The sequence below is a fragment of the Cygnus atratus genome, chromosome 18, assembly GCF_013377495.2.
Source record: "Cygnus atratus isolate AKBS03 ecotype Queensland, Australia chromosome 18, CAtr_DNAZoo_HiC_assembly, whole genome shotgun sequence".
NCBI classification, from domain to species: Eukaryota; Metazoa; Chordata; class Aves; order Anseriformes; family Anatidae; genus Cygnus; species Cygnus atratus.
Genome location: NC_066379.1, coordinates 8922990 through 8938400, shown reverse-complemented (window position 1 = coordinate 8938400; position 15411 = coordinate 8922990). Strand labels below are relative to the sequence as shown.

The 15411-nt window shown below is 48.7% G+C and overlaps 1 protein-coding gene across 1 annotated transcript in view; it reads right to left on the bottom strand.

Annotated features, from left to right (window-relative positions):
- Positions 1-15091, bottom strand: part of RHBDL3 (rhomboid like 3) — a 59726-nt gene extending 44635 nt beyond the window's left edge. Inside the window, exons 1-2 of the mRNA XM_050714368.1 lie at positions 14972-15091; positions 11425-11448 (exon numbers count right to left, since the gene is read on the bottom strand). Coding sequence (XP_050570325.1) covers positions 11425-11448; positions 14972-15091 — 144 coding nt within the window. The remainder of the gene's footprint in view (positions 1-11424; positions 11449-14971) is intronic.
- Positions 15092-15411: the final 320 nt, after the last annotated feature.

Below are 15411 nucleotides of genomic sequence, written 5' to 3'. Positions count from 1 at the left end.
ACATCACAGTCCTTCTGTCTTTGAGTTCTTTTCTCTTTCAAATTCCAAGTATCTTCTCCTTCATCAGCCACCATGATGTCTGTCTTACTAAGATATGAGAAAAAGACACTCTGCTTGCTGAGGTCTGGGCACAGACCTGGCCAGCACACCACCTTTCCCCCACAGCACGTAGATCCAGACAGGCTCCCTCATTCCACAGCCATGCAGTGGGGCAGCAGGCAGACCTGGTACAACATGCAGCCTTCCTCCCTCTCTTCTCCACCAGGGGAGGAGGACAGGCCATACATCACATCTAGCTTTCCGAGGAACCAGAGCTCAAGCCTGCCCATCTCAAATATAGCAAACAACTGCACTGTTTACTCCAGAGCACCTTATATTTTGAAAAAGGGCCAGCTCTGATCTTTGAGGTGAAGAGTTATTGATCAGAAGAGAATGGCAAGGCTGCATCACGTGTCCCAGTGAACAAAGGCTCTGCACAAAGCTCTGCTACCAACTCAACTGATAGACCCTGGAAAGGGAAAAGAGGAATCAGCACACACAACTTTGGCTCTAAAAATGCAGGCAGGTAAATATCCAGTAATTAGGGGGTACTGAGTAACGCAGGAGTGGTGGGACAGGAGTAGGGCTACTTTAGCAATCTGAGTGGGAAGCATGGTCTGCCATTCCCTCCCTCCCTCCCGGTACAGGATAAGAGAGGCTGGATCAGCTATATAATGCTGATAAATGTCTCATCATTGAGAAGGAACAATACAGGAACATCCAAACATCCCTTCTCTGATGTAACCACCACAACTGGCACAAACACATCAGAGGAGGCAGACCCTGATCAGGGCTGACTGCTTCCCTGCTAACATCAGAAAAACACCACAGTGTCCCCACTGGAAAAGAGCTCATTCAGCTACAGCCTCACTGGGAACAGCGAGCACAGTGACCTCAGAAAGCCTCCAGAACTCGCACGGCGGAAAGCATCCTTCCTTGAATGAACTGCTTTGGCTCGGGCTGCCTGTGTGTAATTCAGATTGGTTTAGACTACAAGAAACCATCTAATGCAGCTTCGTGTCAAACCTCCGCCCACATATCAACTACATAATTAATAAGGATGAGAGAGAACATTACCCCAAGCTGGTATTCAGATCCTCAGCAGTGGTAGAGCCTGTCATATGCTGTTTGGCCTTAGAAGTCAGCAAAAGGAACGCATCGTACTACATGCTTGGTCATTAAATACAGGCTTATAAGCCCATAAAAAGTCACTGTTGCTTGCAAGTGCAGAGTAATTTTTTTGCATGAAGTAGTTTGTTTTGTGGTAGGCCCAAAAGTTAATTAGTTTTCCCAGTTTTATTACTCCACATGGTCAAATAACAGCCTGGAGCTAACAGCCAGTTGGAACCGTGCAAGGTCCAGAAAACTCTCACTGTGCTTTTCAGGACTGTTTGCTACAACCATAAATCAGCAGCTAGCAAATGACTTCCTGCTCCAGCTCTTCTTGGCCACCAGCACCAGTCCTAAACGATCCCATAAATCAATGCAGCAAGGGCAGCTCTCAGCTCCGGGGCCACAGAGGGAATAAGGCTGGAAGATCTGTTTCAGACACACGACAACTCTTTGTGAGACTTTCCAGTTATCACCACCCTGGGAGAAGTCACTCTAGGCACCTGTTTCATTGCAGATCCCGACTGCAGCATTTACACCCCCACCGGCTTCAGCTCTCACCTATACCGATGAAGGTGCTGCTGTGCCTGCCACAGAAGCTGTTTCCTATCTAGCCTGACAGGTAGATAAACTGGCCATGGCCCTCATTCATAACCAGATGTGCCTTCGGCCTCTCCCAGGGCTACAGCAGACCTTGAATGCAGACTGGAGGTTCTAAGAGGTGAAGAAGACACAAGGAAGCCAGCACAGTACAGTACAGCCTCTGGGATCCGGACTGACTGGATAGCATTGCAATAATCACACTCAAGACAAAAAACCAGCTGTGGTGGGGATGCCCAGCACTGCAAAATCCTCCGAAGAAGCCAACGTACACAGTAGTTGATAGAGCTTTAGAAGAGACAACACCAGGACATGCTGAAGGTATGCAAGCAACCCTACACATGTACTCATAGGCACTGAGACATCCCCAAATAGTTCCCAGGGGTGGCAAGTCAAAAGTGCGATGAAGCAAACACGCAACTCAATAAAGATTCCTCAGACACAGCATTGAGGTTGGAAGGAAGTTATCCCTCCAGCCACTGTCTCCAGGCACAGCTCACACAGCAAAGACAGCAGCAACAGGAGCATCATCTCCCCAAGGGGGCTGCCTGAATGCACCAATCAATGCAAACCAAACATTTCTCCAAAAAACAAATACTACTGTCACAGGACACGTGAAGGAAAAAGGTTTGTGCCTCCCTGCTAATGGGGAGGAGAACCCAGAGACATAAGTCCACTCCTAACAAGACTGTGTGCAAAAGCAGCTCCTCTATTAGCAGCCAAGAGGGAGTAGCTGTGGGAAGAGGCAGCAGTTCAGAGGAAAGAACCACAACAAACACTTTCATTTTCCTCCCCAATGCAAACAACTAAAAAGCAACACCATCCTGCAGAGGCCAAGATGCGTAAGCCCACTTGCCATCATTTCTCAGCGTGAGGGTAAGTAAACCTGTGAGAGGTGTGGCAGGGAAGCCAGTGGAGGGAAATGGGTATTTGGCTCTGTTTCCGGGCCAGGAGGAAAAACTAAAAAACAATTTTGCTCTCCAAATGCCAAAGGAGGCACGCCATTCTGCTATCAGCCCCAGCAAACCATACAACTGACGTTAGGCATAGAATGGGCCTGGGACACCCGTCATGATTGTTTTCAAGTGCTCTGCTAGACAAAGTCAGAGCACACAGGATAAAGTCCTCCAGTTGTTTTTGTGAAACCTTCCATTTTCCACCTTACAGAATATTGATCCTTTCTCTGTCAAGGGGTAAACGTGGTGGATTATGGCTCACTGCCTGTAGGCTGTCATCAGCAAGCAGTTCCACTACAATTACACATCACAAACGAGTATGCTACACAAAGCAAGATCTCCATCATCGCTGGCACCTAATCACAAAGAATCGCAGAGGCAGACGTTGCATTTCCTTGGGGAACAGTGCCTTGAAGAAGCGCACGTGGCCAGAGGTTTGTTGGTAGCCACAAACAGCTTTGCCTCCAGCAGCTTTGCTTATTTTTACCTTATGCAACTAAGGAAACTCCAGAGCACGCACTGTTTACAGAGGATGTCGAGTATCAAAGAGCATGAAGAACAGTTCTTTGGGGGAAGATTGATCTTGCTTGTTTAACATCAGTTTCATACATCATTACTCTTCTCACCAGCAACACAGGGTCACTGCAGACAGCTGTTCCTAAGCAACAGGAATATACTAAGAATACATATATTCTCTGCATCTTGCTAGTGCTGGGAATTTCATTTTTAGAGCTGAAGGAATTCAAGGTCCAAGTGAGACTTCTGTGCATTCATGATGCCCTGGCGAAGGGAACAGCCCCATAATGAATCACTGCTAACTAAGGTCACTTCCAGAGGATCTACATTTCTTTACTGGTTTGTGTTTTTCAAACAAGAAAGAGAAGTTTCTATTGGAAAGTTCTGGGTTGGTTGCAGAACAGCTGAGAGCGCAACAGCAGCCCTTGTACGAGACAGCCCAAGGCAAAAAAAAAAAAAACAAACAGTTTCTAGACAGTTCTACTCCAACAGAGCATCCTCTCAAAAATAAAACCAATCCCCCAAACACACACTCACACACACACCAAAATAACAAAACCACTTTACAGACTTAGAATTACCAGGTAGCTGCTGGAGGGATGGGGTATGCAAGGCCCACTAACTCTGTGGGAAACGAGGCTGTCCAAAGGAGCTTCAGGGAGCTGGATGGTCAGATCTCATGGAGGCCACTGGAAAAACTTTGCCCCGTACAATGAATAACATAAAAGCCAACTTCTCCACTTGAAATTACAACACTGTCAAGGAAGTACAATTAGCCAGATGGAACCTGGCCAGGGCAGAGAAAATCATGACTAGTCTCACAAAAAGAAAGTATCAGGACACATGTGATCTCAAACATTCAGGACTTCACTACACATTTGAGCATGACATGTTGTCTCTGGTGATAAAATAACCCCAGCATCACCATGAGAAGCTGAACTGGAGGGAATCCACCACTCAGGAGATTAGGAGAGGGATATAGCAGTGACTCTCCCAGGTGCAAGAGCTTGAGCTACAATACTACAATGTTTGAATCATACAAAATTCCAGAGGATTCAGAGCTCAGATTTCCTCAGCAGCGTGTAAGTATGATGGTGCAAGAAAACAGCCTGATTTCTGCACCCCATCAACTTTGTCTCATGGTGTGTTGGTATCAAGCTGATTTCAGGCCAACACATTGTACGATACCTAGTGAGGAGGCGGAGAGTGATCACAGCTTCCTTGGCTGCTGTCAAACTCAAACACGCCTACTACTGCATTTAATTTGCAAACGTGCCCCGGTACACTTGCGCTGAGTGCAAATACAGGAAGGCAGCAAGACCATCATAATTCCTACCACAGAGAAGAAATGCTTGCTTTCCAGGTCTGGTAGAGAGCAACTTTAAAAGCCCGTACATGTTACAGGCGTGAGTGATAATGGCTTGGAAAAGCACCTCCAACCTGTTTCAATTCTCTAAGCAGCTGGGTGTGTTCCTCTGGAGACAGGATGATCTCTTCCCCCTCTCTTCCTCCCATCATAACAGAGTGCACACTACCGAGCGCAATGCACCAGCTGATTTCCAGGATCAATCCAGTCTCTGTTTACAGCTTTTTCCCCTCCTTTCTTTTTAAATGTGCAGGCTTAAATGTTCTTATTGCTTCAGTGATTTTCTATGTGCAAGACAGGATTTGAGAACAATGCATTAGCAAGGATCTCTGTGCCTAAAAACCAGCCCACATATTAGCTGAAATGGCAGAGCGTACGCTACCAAAGCCTCTCGCTGCAGCTGGGATCAGGCGGCAGCAGAGAGACAAGGGTCTGAATGCAGCTTGCTCTCCCTCTCGGACGCTGTAGGTTTCCATGCAGCTCAGCCATGGAAGGTACACAAATGTGTAACGAGTAGGAAGCCTCCTGAGGCTTTTACAAATCTAGAGACATCAAGCTGCCACTAACTCATGGGCTGTGTAAGACTGACTCAGCTTCCATGTGTTTTTTCAGTGTGTTTGTTATGATTCCTTTAAACATTTCAGGAGATGCCTCCTTCTACCCGTTCAAGCTTAACAGTGTTGCGTTTGTTACGCTGCTGATGTCTGGTTCCTGCTGACGGCTTCTACGCCCAGCTTCATGCCCAAGGCTTTCAAGCAAAGCCAAATGTCTGTGTGAGGGCTGGTGGGGATGAAGGGTACCCCGGTAGCCAGGGAAAGGGGAGATGGCATGGCCAAACCCGACCCATTCGTGCTGCAGGGAAGGTATAGATGCAATCCCAGAGACTCGTACACAGCTTAGGGGCTGGCTGCTGCTCGATGTACTGGAATATTAAAGAGGAACTTGGGGAATGTTTGCTGTTCACCCTCCAAGAAGTGGGAAGATTAATGACCTGCAGGTAGCTTTCTCGTGCTGAGCTATCACTCCAGGGTATCGTGGATAACAGCCAAACGTGGATATAAGCCTTGAAGTGCTAGGAGATCGCCGTCTACCATAACAGCACTGGGGACAGAAACAGGCTAATCCTGGCAGGGTGGAAGACAAGGCAGTACCCTGCAGAGGGAAGTCTCTCAGACATTAGCTGCTCAGCACCTCAGTTTCCCTCCTTGACCGAAAGAAGGAAAAATTCCTTTCCCCCTTTTCCTGGGGGTTCATGCATTCAAAAAGGCCTCTGGCAGAAGGCAGCAAGAGGCTGATAATCCAGACAGCATCAGCAAACCAATCTCCTTCAGCAAAACCAGATTCTCTTGCCAGCCCATTCTTCCCTTCAAGTCTGTCTACAGGGCAATGAATTTGAAGGGACTCTTTTCTTCCCAACCCCACAACCCAAAGTGGAGGAGTCAAAGGGTTAATGCTGCATGACAAAGGTCAGCGCAGTTTGGGGAGGGAGGAGAAAGGCGAGCATTGTGGTCACAGACAGCAGCTCCCTGCTCCCAAAACGCCGCTTGAGAAATGTAAAGTGATAGCGTTGCTCGGAAAAAAAGGCCTGAGAGCCTTGCCTAAATACCAGGGCTTTATCGCTCACAAAAGCCCATCCCCTTGAGTCATTAATCGTGTGCTCCATGGCTGGGCGCCTCAAAGAGCAGCAGATGACACATGCCCAGCTGCCACTGACGCCCCTCCTCAAGGTAGTGGGGCAGAGGCAGGTGCACTCCCAGTGCCCTCTGCTCAAGGCTAATCTATTCTCCCTCCTTGTCCTCTGCCTTTCATCTCCTCCAGCAGCCCACGCTGACAACTGTAAATGAGATTAGACTTCAAGGCGTGGGGCAGATGCAGAACCCCCTCTGTGCATTGCCAAGAGACCCTTGTAGCTTTTAGAGTGTCTTTCCCCTTTACAACGAACAGCGTGGTGGAGGGGGGAGTAAAAGGAAGCAAGTTTCTTGCCACACTCACAGAAGCGCCTAATAAAACAGACAAAGCAGACCCTGGCTGTAGGGCCTGGATGCTAATCTGTTATCGCCACGGACAGTCTGGCCACCAGCATCTCTGATTCTCCAGTCCTCGTTAGGAGATAAAGTAACGAGTTACGGCTATTTCCTATCTCCAGTTCCTCTAACCTCCTCTTTGCAGCGCCACTCTGCTCCAATGTGGACACAATGTCCCAATGAGCCCTAACCTAGAGACAGCAACAGCCCAAAATCCAAGGGCATGAAAGCAGCATACAACCCTGGGATCAAACCTCCTGCCCATGCTGCTGCTCTCACAGATACTGTTTCCTATTCCTCATCTCATCTCCTTCTCCTGCTCCCAGTGTCCCACACAAACCAGCAGGAAGACACAAGCAATTTGTCAGAAAAAGCAGTGAAGTCTCCAGACACAAACCACTGCCTGGTGGCAGTGCTCAGAGAGCTCAGAGACCTGCCTGTCGAGGTCTTCCAGCCGCAGCCAGCAGGGGTTAGCCAGCAACAATAGTCAGGGAACTTTTCAAAGGGGCGTGTGATGTTTAGCTCAACAGTGCCCCAGTAAACAAACTGGAATTTCTTTTATAGCGTGAGAAACTGCTCGTCCTGCCTGTGTTAAAGGCTATCCTGAGAAAAGGGACACAGTTAACATAAAAGATCATTGAGTTCAAAATAATTCCCTTTCTCAGTTACCACCAACCATGATCATAGATGGCCCGATTTTATGGATTGCTTTGCAATTTCAGTCATGCAGGAAACAGCCCTAGATTTAAGATGGCTGCAAGGTCGACGTATTTTCATGCTTTAGAGACTGTGGCAGAGCAGGTTCAGCTGCACCCACTGCTGGTAGTGTCAGCAACTGAACTCTTCCTGACAAGTACATGTCTGGTCCAGAGTATCTCTACAGCCTCATTTCTGAGCTCAAGCTTTCCATTAGCTGCCTACACAGAGCGGGTAGCTTGGCATCTCTCTCCATTCCCCATAAACTCTGTTCATCTGTTGCCATCACACCCACGTAAAAGTCTCAGGAAGGAATCCAGGATTCCTAAAGCAGCTGCAACAAAAACACAGCCTGGATTGATAAGCAATAGAATCAAGGTGCTGAGCCAGTGAGGAGGGTCTTTTGGGAGAGTTTTGTGTGTGGCTATTTAAAACCAGTTTGTTGTCATGACTACAAAGCAGGGTATGGGTGAGAAGAAGCGAGCACTCCAAGACGAGGGCTGATAATGTTAATTCACCCTTGAAATCTCAGTAGCTGTGGGGATGGGACAAACAGAGATGACACAAGCTCTTGGCATCTAACAAAGCTAAAAGCTACATTCGGAAGGCAGGTCTGTCCTAATAATGAACACCATCCTCTTAGATAGTCCCTTTCACCCAGCACGACCGAGGGCTGGATAATACTGATTAGTTGCAGTCATCTCTAAAGCAGGGATGTTGGGGACATAGAGGCAAAGAAGGGCACCCGAGGCCTTATAAAGGACACAGCAAGCAGGAACCATCAGTCCCACAGAAGACTTGCCTGCAGTCTCACTGTCTAGCCATCATACAACTTGGCTTCAGCGAGGACAGTGAGATGTTCTCATGTCTGCATGCAAGGGAATTAACTGGGGATCTTAACAGCACAGAGAAGTGTGAAATTGCCAGGACGTGCTACTGGAATTCTCTCGCTTTTAAGTTAACCTGAAGATTAACAACAACAAAACTTTTTTTGGCCAGTGAAGAACAAACAAATAAACCCCCAAGTGACCGTGTAGGAATGGAGAGAGGTAATGTCATGCTCTGCTTGGAGCTTGGATTCCACACAGAGACAGTGTGTGCAGAGCGCTCAGCAATGGCGCAGGCTCTGCAGAAGGCAGCAGATGCGGAGCTAATGTGTGTGTGTGGGTGGAGGGTGTTTATGAGCACAATAAATAAATGTATGAATCCCTATAAAAGTTCCCGTATAAAAGTGAGTTAGAGCTGCCCGAGGGCTGTGGCCTCAGAATAAAAAATGCATCTTTTAAGCATGGCATGAAGCAGCAGCTCTACGTAACTTCCTGGCAGCAGCACTGAGAAGCCGCCTGTCTGCCTGCTCCCAAACACTTGGGTGAAGTCTTGACCCCGCTAAATACAGAAGGAGCTTTGGTACTCAGGATTTTAATCTGGGAGGGGCTTATTTGAACCTCGAAGCCTAGGAAGCAGAGCTGGACCTAACTTTTTGCCAATTTTCAGTTCTTTTACTTCTTTAAAGAAGCAATCTGACAGTGGCTGGAGATACTGGTATCACTCACTGACAGTTCCCAGCGTGACAGAATAGAGCTGGATCAAAATGAATAGAAAAATTCCTTTAGAAATCATTGTCATTCACTCCTCTTTCCCAAAATAAACAAGGAAAAAACACATTGTTTTATGGTTGAGCAGCAATTTTCATCAAGAAATCCTGAATTTTTAATGTAAGATGTTTAGGGGGAAGGGTTAAAAACAACTATAAAGAACCCTTTAAATTTCATATGTCTATACATAAAACTGCTTTTTTGTCAGTAAGCCTAAATGAAAGTTTTGTAAAAATATCTCCCCCCAGGAAAAGAAAAAGCATTACTAACAATTTCATCACCTGTCCCCACACCAACGGCGAGGAGGGGAGGGATTACTGCCCCCTCCCTTTCATCATTGACCATCACCGTAAATCACCCTGGAAACAGGAGACTTGCAGACTCCCAGCCCGTGAATTCCCAACTGCTCTAACACATCCTCCAGGGTCTTCCCTCGTTCGACTGCTCTCTGGGGAGGTGGTGAACGCCGAAGCCCCTGCGTCCCAGAAGAGCAGGTGACTTAAGCCTTAGTCCCAGCCCATGAGTCACAAAGAGACGGGGCACATAAATCTTTGGTCGCCCACTTCCACTCTGCACACACGTCAGGCCAGGTCAGATCTCCCAGCAAGAGCTGCAACTCTTCTGAGTTTCAACACACAGACTTTCTCTAGCTATTAAGACATTATCGTGTTTCACGTGGATGCCAGTCAGAGCTAAACAAAACGCTCCCCTCTCCTACCAGCACAGAGCTGCTGGGAATAGCAACCTTGTTCCATGACAAACAGCATCTTGCAATTCACTGCAGGCTAATTGCATTGCATTGCTGATACTGCGCTCGAGGAAGACGTCAGCGCCTTGGCTTTGCCCACAGGCAACAAGGACGTTATTGATTTATTCAGGACTTACAACTAGTTGTCACAGGTTGCATTCTCTTTGATAATAAAGCCTTACAGACGAGGCTTAAATTTCCGCTGCAGCCCTAATTGAAACATAGCTAATTATCAGAGTCCTGCCTTTGCAGCCCATTCCCTTGTTCCTGCAGTAATTTTCTGTAAATCCCACAAACTCCCCTCCCTTAAACAATAAAAAAAAAAAAAGAAAAAAAGAAAAAAAAGGGGGGGAGAGAAGAAAAAAGGAAAAAAAAAACTCTACTATGCAAGCAAGTCCAGTGGGAAATTACCCATTCCTCTCTTTGAGCCTGAGGTAGCTACCAGCCAGGATCCCCATCCCACAAGGACTCAATGACTTCAAAGGATGCTTGTAGAATCAGACTACAAATTAAGGCCAACTTTCAAGACAGAAGAGAATTCCAAGTGGCTGAAACATTCAGCTCAGACCACAAACAATTTATCTTGAATCAGTCTTCTCAGTGGCAGCATTCCCTATGAGCCCCAGCAAATTCAAACACACCACGCAATTTAGGTGTGATCAACAATTAGAGTAATCTAATTCCCAACTGCCAGTTGCTTGACTGTACAACAACAAACGAACTGCAGTCCAGACACGTGGATTAACAGTTAGTCACAGCTAACTGGCTACAAACAAGCACTCATCAGAGCAGGCAGTCCAGTTATTAGCTGAATGATAGCAAGACCCTCAAGGTACCGAGGACGTCCTTTCACAGAGACTGCACTACAGCCTTCAGCTGTAGAAGCAAGAATTATCATCTTGCAAAGTGGGGACAAAAATCCCTCAGAACTTTAGGATTGCCAGGTCAACGTCAGCATCAGAGTAAGTTCACTTACAGTAGTTGACATTTACACGCACACACAACAGCACAAAAGTTCATGACATCCAGAGAGTGGTGCAGTTTAAAAGCAAGTCAACCCTAGAAAAATCCTTCGGTTTATAGCTGCTTCACATTTCAGCCTGGCAGATGGAAGGAACACCACAAAGCAAACATGTCAGGTAAAGCAGCTAAAAGCATAATTTACAAGCTAGAATCCACAACCCAAATTCTCAGCAGCTATAACTCAGAGCTCTACAGAGCTGTGTGGATTTCAGTCAGCTACGGGTGTGACCAATGGCATTTATCGGGTACAACCACGGCTTTTGGTACAGAAACAGATACTTTGCTAATTCTGTGGAAGTTAAAAGCTGCGGGTCCTCCCCTGGATCAAATAGATGTTATCACGCAGAAGTCGGTTCAGCAGCTGGGGAACCATTTCATAGAACACAGTGCTGGTTTTACAGGTCCTAGTTTGCCTGCCTCAAACAGTAGGCGATCCTTTAATCCACAGAGCAGGGATAGTGCAGCTGGCAGCAGTCGGAGCACCTGCTGCAGCGCCTCGGCTCAGCCCCTGTGCTACAAGGGATGGTCGGCCTGGGCCCACTTCTCCTCCTGGCTGCTCTGATGAGAAACTGAGAGAAAGGCCCAAAGCATTAACGATAATAACGACTTGCACACCAGCACCCTAGGAATCAGGAACACAGAGCTCCTAAATTGTATGTTAAAAGCACAGAAAATCTAGTACAGAGGAAATTAAGTGTGGGCTACACTCTTTGCTCATGAGACAGAGACAATACATCAGTTGTTCACATACCTGATCAAATAGGGCTTTCCAGTGCTGAGAGGCAATGCATAAGGGAGGAAAAAAGAAAAAGAAGGTATGAGAGCAATGACATTAACATGCAGCAAACTGTAGAAGTATATTCTAACTGAGAAATAACCAAATGATCTAGTGCCATTTCCAACAGCCTTCTTCATCCCAGAATCACCTACCCTTCCGGGGGAGGAGGCAGGGGGAATCTACCAACCACAGGGAGTGCAGTTTTCATTTACAAATCCAAATTAAGACAAACTCGGAACATTCATGTGTTAATTCTGTTTTCTTCTGCTTTGTCTGCTTGTGAGTGACTAAGGAATAACAGGCTTTTTATCCACAGGGATCAAGACAGCTTGGTGTATATTGAGGGGAGGGAGGAGTTAGCAATGTTTTTTCAGATCACTTTCTAAGATCCTGTGGCCCAACCGTGACCCACAGACTGCCTTCTCTGGTTGTCAGAGCCTTGCCTGCTCCTAACTCTGGCAGGGACTTGCTGCAAGGCCTTTGATAACCCATCAGTTCTCTGAGCCTCACATGTCCACAGCTAAAAAATGGATAATTCCTCTTGCACAATGTGGAAAGGGGGAAGCCTGGGACTATATTTACCCCTACAACTTTTGTTCCAGATCTGTCTGAAAAGCTGTGCACAGAAAGGTCCACTTCAGTGCAGACAACCACGTGAACGCTCCACCAGTCCTTGTCACTCGGGAACAGAAAGAACAAGCTGATGACTGGCTCTGGTTTATGCTTTGTACAAAGACCAATGTCAAGCCACACAGCCCCATGGAACTGAGGAAATTCCTAATGAAGTGCTTGCTTCTCTCTCCTAGCTCTTGGATTTGGGGTCAGCTGAGAAGAGATCAACTTCCATGGGGCAACAGTGACCCAGGTAACCACTGCTTAGATTCCCCATGAAAAAACCTGCACGTTCCCAGTTCTCTTGTCTGCAATGTGTTGTTCAGCACAACACTTTGTTTCTGCCTCATCCACCTTCCTAGAAGAGCAAAATGAAAAAAATAACAAACATGAGCCTCATAGAAGCAAGTCTTCTCACTCTGCTATATGCAAAGCAGAGCTCTGGTGAGAGCCTTACCCAGTCCTCCCAAGAATATTTCCTTTCACATGGTAGGCAAATCTAAAGCAGAACTGACTGGAGAGACAGCGGGGTATCAGGCCACTGAATTTAATCAGTTCAGCTGCTGGCTCCCCTCCTCCCCATGTCCCCATCCGTTTATAAACTCCTTTATCATCATAAATCAGCCCAGCACTTTAAACAGAACATTTTGGGACTGCCTCAATGCTGGCTTTGTGGAATGCTGCTCCAAGAGCTGTAATGACATCACAGCTGAGCTGTTACACGCTGTCAAGGCTGTGACAGCCAAACATCCACCATGTAGTACTTTTGTGGTTAACAACATATAAAGAACTGACCTTGTGACAGTTCTTGCTGGCCAAACCAAAGAGCTTACGTCAAGCTCTCAAATGTAATAATAGAAAATCAACCCCCAGTTAGGTCTCGGGGGGCACACTCCTAGCACAGAGCAGTTTGAATTTTCAGAGATGATGCTCTGTAGCTTGCAGCCTGCTTGTTTCAGCAGGAAATCCTTGGCTGTGGAGAAGGAGGGCATTTATACCACTTCCTGCTCTTCTGACTTGCAGACGATACATGATACCTCAAGCTTCTGTCATGTCATCTATTGCCAGGTATCAGCAGCTTCTCATAAGCAAATGCAACTGTGGGCTCTGGCTCTATTTTCTCGACTGCAGAAAACAAGGCACAAGAATCAAATAATAATGCAGATCCCAAGGTAAGTAATAGTAGGACACTGCGAGCTGGACCAGACCCAGGCTGTCCTACCTCAAGGTCAAGCAGCACATCAGCAGCAGAACTAGGATGAGAATCTAGATTTCACCAAGGAAAGCTCACAGCCTGTCTACTGTCTCAGGAGCCCAATCCTGCCAGGCACTCAGCACTCAGCTTCTCCTGTGCCCCTGGCAGGATCAAATTGCTAATGGCTGCATTCTTGTAGAGGCTGGAGGAACTCCAAGGGGCCCATGTGTATCACAACAGGAAATCTTACTTGTAGACCATCCAGACAAGCACAAAATTTGTCAGGGAATAAAAGGTCACAGTCTGAAGTAAGCAAGCACAAGGATTTGGAAACCTGGACTCCTGGAAAACCATCTTTTCCCAATGAAAACTACACGTACCCCTGCTCAGGCATGCTCCAGTGCAGACTACCCGGCAGTGTTATAGCAGAGTACAAACTGCATCACACGTTCCCTCCTGAACGTGCAGCGCTCGGGATTACAGCCTGGGGAAAGCAGCTCTACCAAGCAAGTGCACTTCCTCTGCTTGCCCTCTGGGAGGAAAATTCAGCAACCGAATTCTAGGGGATTCTGAAGGACTGGAGGAGCAGGAGCAGGCGCTGCCCTGAGCAGCCCCTGGCAGGTTCCTCTAGCAGCATCATAAAAGTAGAGGCAAAAAGGGATGTGCCATTGCAGGAGGCTTAGTTTACAAGCGCCCCTTTCATGCCTGTGCAAGGTCCAGGAGACAGCCCACTTCAGAAAGACATTCAGTATCACTGCTTCATCCCTCCATAGGCAGGAACAGAGCCTGCGCTTACCTCTGCAGACTGAGCAGGCACTTTGTACAGCCCTCATCCCAGCAGAGTTTGCTAGGAAGGAGAGCTGCAAGCAGTCCAGGGCTGCACCAGGAATGCGGATCTGCTCATATTCACTCCCCCCCAGACAGGTGCACAGCAAGCTCCAGCCTCCAGCACCAGCAGATGCAGAACTACCACCTCAGCTCTGCAGGCTTTGCTGCTCAGCCTGGCAGGAGCTGATTCAAAGCACGCAGGACCACTTGGTGTCCTTCTAGGCTGGGTGAGCAGAGGAGAGACAGCACCAAGTTAACCCATCCTCGGGTGAAATCGCAGCTCAGAGGGTGGAGAGAGGCTATCAGCCCTGCCGAACTTGGGTGGAAAAAAAAAAAAAAAAGAAAAACACGAAAAAAACTTCCTTCTCTGTTTGTAGCTCGGGGGCTGGAAGAGGGAACAGGTTCTTAAGAAGGGGGGTGTTCCACATCTGTCACCCTCCGAGTAGCTGGGACTGTGGAGAAGCTCTCTGTCCCCAGGAAGCCCCTCAAGCCGAGACATCAGCCCCTCTCCTGCCTCTAGAGCCGCCTGTGCCGCAGCCCGGTCCCTCTGCCCCCAGCAGTACCCTGCCCGGCCAGCCGCAGCTCGCCGGCAGCCGGGTGCGGGCGGCCAAGGAGCCCGGCGGGGCAGCACCGGGGGGCTCCGGGCTGGGGCGAGAAGGCTGAGAAGGGGGCTGCGCCCCAGGACGGGGCCGGCCCGGCGGCTGCCGGAGCCCCCCCTCGCCTGTCGGGGCAGGGAGCGGCGGGAGGGCGGCAGGGACGGAGCCGGCGCCTGGAGGGTCATCGGCCCCGTTCCTCCCCCCGGCCCGGGCTTTCTTTATAAATAGCGTGAGCCGATTAACCCGGCCCGGAGGAAAGGGGTGAAGGCAGCGAGCAAAGGAAACTTACATCCTCTGCGGCCATAGGTAGGACATCCTCGGAGTCGAGCACCTCGATTTCTTCCGCTTCTGAGCTGGCAGCCACGGCAGGGGAAGAGCTGGCGTGAGGCTCCGGCAGCCTGTCTCCCATGCTTGGAAACGGTCCCCCCGCAGCCCCCGCCCCCCCACCCGCCCCCCTTTACTCCCCAGATCCTTGAAGAAATTAAACCTAGCTGCCGCTTGGCAAACTTTCAAGCGCAGCCGAGCCTGCTGCCTTCATGACTCCCGCAGGCGGGAGGGGAGGAAATCCTCCATCCAGGGAACATCCAATTAGCGGGGGCAGCGCAGGCGGGCGGCATCCCGGCGGCGGGCTCCGGCCGGGGCAGGTGACCCCTCCCCGGGGCGGCTCGGCCACCTCTCGCCTCCTCCCGCCCCGGGCACGGCCCCCGGGGGCACGGCCAGCCCCCCCCG